This window comes from Penaeus vannamei, chromosome 19 (genome assembly GCF_042767895.1).
Source record: "Penaeus vannamei isolate JL-2024 chromosome 19, ASM4276789v1, whole genome shotgun sequence".
In the NCBI taxonomy this organism is placed as follows: Eukaryota; Metazoa; Arthropoda; class Malacostraca; order Decapoda; family Penaeidae; genus Penaeus; species Penaeus vannamei.
This window is the reverse complement of record NC_091567.1, coordinates 12,213,347-12,216,875: the sequence shown is the minus strand read 5'-3', so window position 1 is coordinate 12,216,875 and position 3,529 is coordinate 12,213,347. Positions and strand designations below refer to the sequence as shown.

General features: G+C 34.1%; 1 protein-coding gene across 1 annotated transcript in view; it reads left to right on the top strand.

The window, feature by feature from the left end:
- The window catches only part of Itpr (Inositol 1,4,5,-trisphosphate receptor), a gene marked incomplete in the record, with an annotated part of 309,414 nt that overhangs the window by 163,698 nt on the left and 142,187 nt on the right, over positions 1 to 3,529 (top strand). Inside the window, 8 exon segments of the mRNA XM_070133886.1 lie at positions 1 to 134; positions 476 to 636; positions 893 to 1,046; positions 1,325 to 1,489; positions 1,813 to 2,013; positions 2,178 to 2,278; positions 2,602 to 2,707; positions 3,230 to 3,414. Coding sequence (XP_069989987.1) covers positions 1 to 134; positions 476 to 636; positions 893 to 1,046; positions 1,325 to 1,489; positions 1,813 to 2,013; positions 2,178 to 2,278; positions 2,602 to 2,707; positions 3,230 to 3,414 — 1,207 coding nt within the window.

Below are 3,529 nucleotides of genomic sequence, written 5' to 3'. Positions count from 1 at the left end.
CCACCCTGATCCGAGGAGACTCCATGGTCCCACAGTCCTCATATGTGAGGTTGCGGCACCTTTGCACATCCACCTGGGTTCATTCTACATCAATTCCCATTGACAAGGATGAAGAGAAGCCTGTTATGTCAAAGGTGGGTTTTGTGAAGTGTTTGTCTCTATTTTGTCTCTGTTCTTTTATGATTCACTCTGTTGCATAACAGATGAATTAAAGCTTTGTATATTATTAGTTTTATCCTTTTAACCCTTAAAGGATGTAAATGTGGCAGTTGTCATAGTCAGGAATGTATGGCACACTTTATGAAACAGCAAAAACTCTTTTACTTGTCAGTTTATCCATCCTGTTGTTATGAAGGAGCTCTAAATCTTTCCTCGCTCTAGAAATAAAGAGAATGATCTTCATGAGTTCATATAGAAAGGAAATATCAAGAGGAAGTATTTAATGCTTTCCAGTTATTATATTTATTACTTTTAGGTTGGCTGTGCACCCATCAAAGAAGACAAAGAAGCTTTCTTTTTGGTGCCTGTACATGCAAAGGAAGTGAGAGATCTTGACTTTGCAAATGATGCGAGTGAGGTTTTAGCCAAGCATGCAAAAAAGCTTGAAAAAGGAGCTATCCCTCAAGCAGAAAGAAGGTAAGTTGTTCTAGCTGAGATGAAGTCATTATTATTATTTCTCCAGTCACATCATCTGTATTATGTTCATTGGAAACAGTGAGAAATGAGGGCATTTTGCTTATACTGCAACATATGATCATTAATTATGTGAAAATTAAGATACTGTTGGAAACAGTTCTTATTTGAATAATTGTGAGTGATTAAAGATTTTGTTTTTGTTTTTAGTTTTAGTGATACATACCATCTAACAATGATAAATGTATTCATTTTACAGATCCCTGATATTCTTGCTACTTGACCTTGTATATTTTATTGCTGAGAAAGAGCATGAACAAAACAAAAGTGAACCTTTAGCTTTAGGATTAGATGTGACGAATCCTAATAGAGATCGACAGAAACTACTCAGAGAACAAGACATTTTAAAACAGGTATGTTGGTTTGTGCCAGCTGGAGATAAAAGCAGGTTGCAAATTTTTGTTCTGAAGAAGGATTTCATTTCTGAATACAATGAATTAGGCGATATTTTGCAGTTATATGTTTTAGATTTCCCAAAATCTATTTAGTGGTAAATGATGAGTCATAAAATTGCATAGGTTTGTTAGAATAAGTTTCATGGTGGTTTTATAAGTTTTGAATAAGATGATATAAATGAATTTGGAATTAGATTCATCAATGGAATTAATCCACTGCATTCCTTATCGTGCAGATTTTCAAGATCCTCCAGGCACCCTTTACGGAGACACAAGGTGGGGATGGCCCTCTCCTAAGAATTGATGAGTTGAATGATCCAAGGAATGCAGCTTATAAGACAATCTTCCGTCTCTGTTATAGACTTTTAAAACTTGCTCAACAAGGATATAGAAAGAATCAGGTATTGATAAGATTGTGAAAAAATGAACAAATGCAGTCAATTTTTATACTGAATGTGAGAAATGTACATGTCCATCTTCAATGTATTTGGTAAACTATTGTGGCTAGTGAATATTATAAGGATCATGATAGTTAATGTTGATCATATTGAATGAATAGCTTTCTGAAACTTATGAAAAAGTAATGCATTAGCCACTATGATAAGTATTTGAAGTATTTTCCATTCTGTAAGATTTAAATTTTCACAGTCAGCACTGATATATACAGTACAGTTTAAAATTACTCCTAATGCAGACATTTATACATTTTTTCTGAAACTTGCAGGAATATATTGCTCAGCATTTTGGTTTTATGCAAAAGCAAATTGGGATTGATGTCTTGGCAGAAGAAACAATTACAGCGTTACTTCACAATAACCGCAAACTGTTAGAAATACACATTACTGCTGCAGAGATAGAAACATTTGTTGGACTGGTGCGAAAGAATATGCATAAATGGGACTGGAGATTTTTGGATTATTTGAAGGTAAGTATACAGTTATTTGCAGTAAATTGAGAGTTTTACAAACTGTTTTATTTATACTGTACTCCATATATTGATGGATAGGTTTTATGATACATAATTATTTTTATACAGTACTATACTTCATATGTGCATAGATTGATTTTACATATATCCATTTTTTTCAGGTGTTGTGCATCTCTAACAACCAGGCTATTGCTCGAACACAAGAATTGATTTGCAAAAGTGTGTTTAGCGAGAAGAATAAAGACATTCTTATTGAAACCAGGTGATTAAGAATGTTGTAATTTGTTAAAAGTTAGTCTTATCTGATGAAAGTGAGAAAGTGTTGTTGGGAAATGAGAGAGAGAGAAAAAAAATCAGTGCCAATGTTTTATAAGATGTTCATATCTGAGAAACATCTAGAGAAAAGGGAATTTATATGTTCAGTTGCAATCATGTAAAGTAGAAGATTTTTTCTGATATAATTATTTTTTCTGTTCTTATTTTTTACGTCATTTATTCATACCTGCCTGCCTTCTTTCTGTTCTCCCCTCCTTTCTATCTGTCAATATTCTTTTGATAATACTGAATTGCTTAACTTTTCTTCAGACTTGTTGAAGAGGATATTGAAGTTGAAGTGGATGTTGAAGGTAGTGGTTCTATGCTGGCCATTGAACAGGATGAAGAAGTTGTATTAACTTGGAATAATGGAGAGGTAAGCAGTGTCACATGTTGCTACTTAAGAATAACTGGGAACATGAAATGAAATGTTTGTTGCTTTTTAGTGATAACTTCTGTTGTACTCCTTCATGATAGTGGCAGTATGATGTTGAACTGACTCACTCTGGATGATGTCCCCTCATTTCATACTGAAACTGTCACTAATGCTGGCAAAGTCCTATCACGCCACAGGCAGTCGAGCTTGCTCTTTGTTTGCTTGTTTGACCCTGACTTTTGGTCACTGAGGAGAAGCAACTGCTCAAAAATTGTCTGAAAGCCTCTATTTATTTAGTCTTATTTTCTAAACATAGTCTTATTTTTCTCGTGTATGCCACAACCAAGAGCATGGAGAGCAGATCAGATGTATATTTCCCATTCTAATTTTTCAAATATAGTAGGATATCCTGTTGTGAGTGGGTTAATAGTAGTCAAAACGGTAGTCATTAATTTTAGAGATATGGATTAAATAAGATGGTTCATAGAACTTTATAATGCAGACATATTTTAAAAATTTCAGTGCTCAAAGTCCATAGAAGAGTTGGCAAGCCGGGCCACCATGGGTGACTCAGATGGTGGCGAGGACAAGCTCATATTGGAATATTACAGACACATGCTGGATCTCTTCTCCAACATGTGCCTTGATAGACAATACCTAGCAATAAAACCCCTATCACCTTTACTCAAGATAAACCTTATGCTCAAGTAAGAAACAGAAATGCTAATAATCTTTATAAAGTGAATATACAGTAGAATATCGATTAATATTTTTGTGACCATGTATTTCTTTGGCTTGTATTAAATATGAAAGTCACTTTCA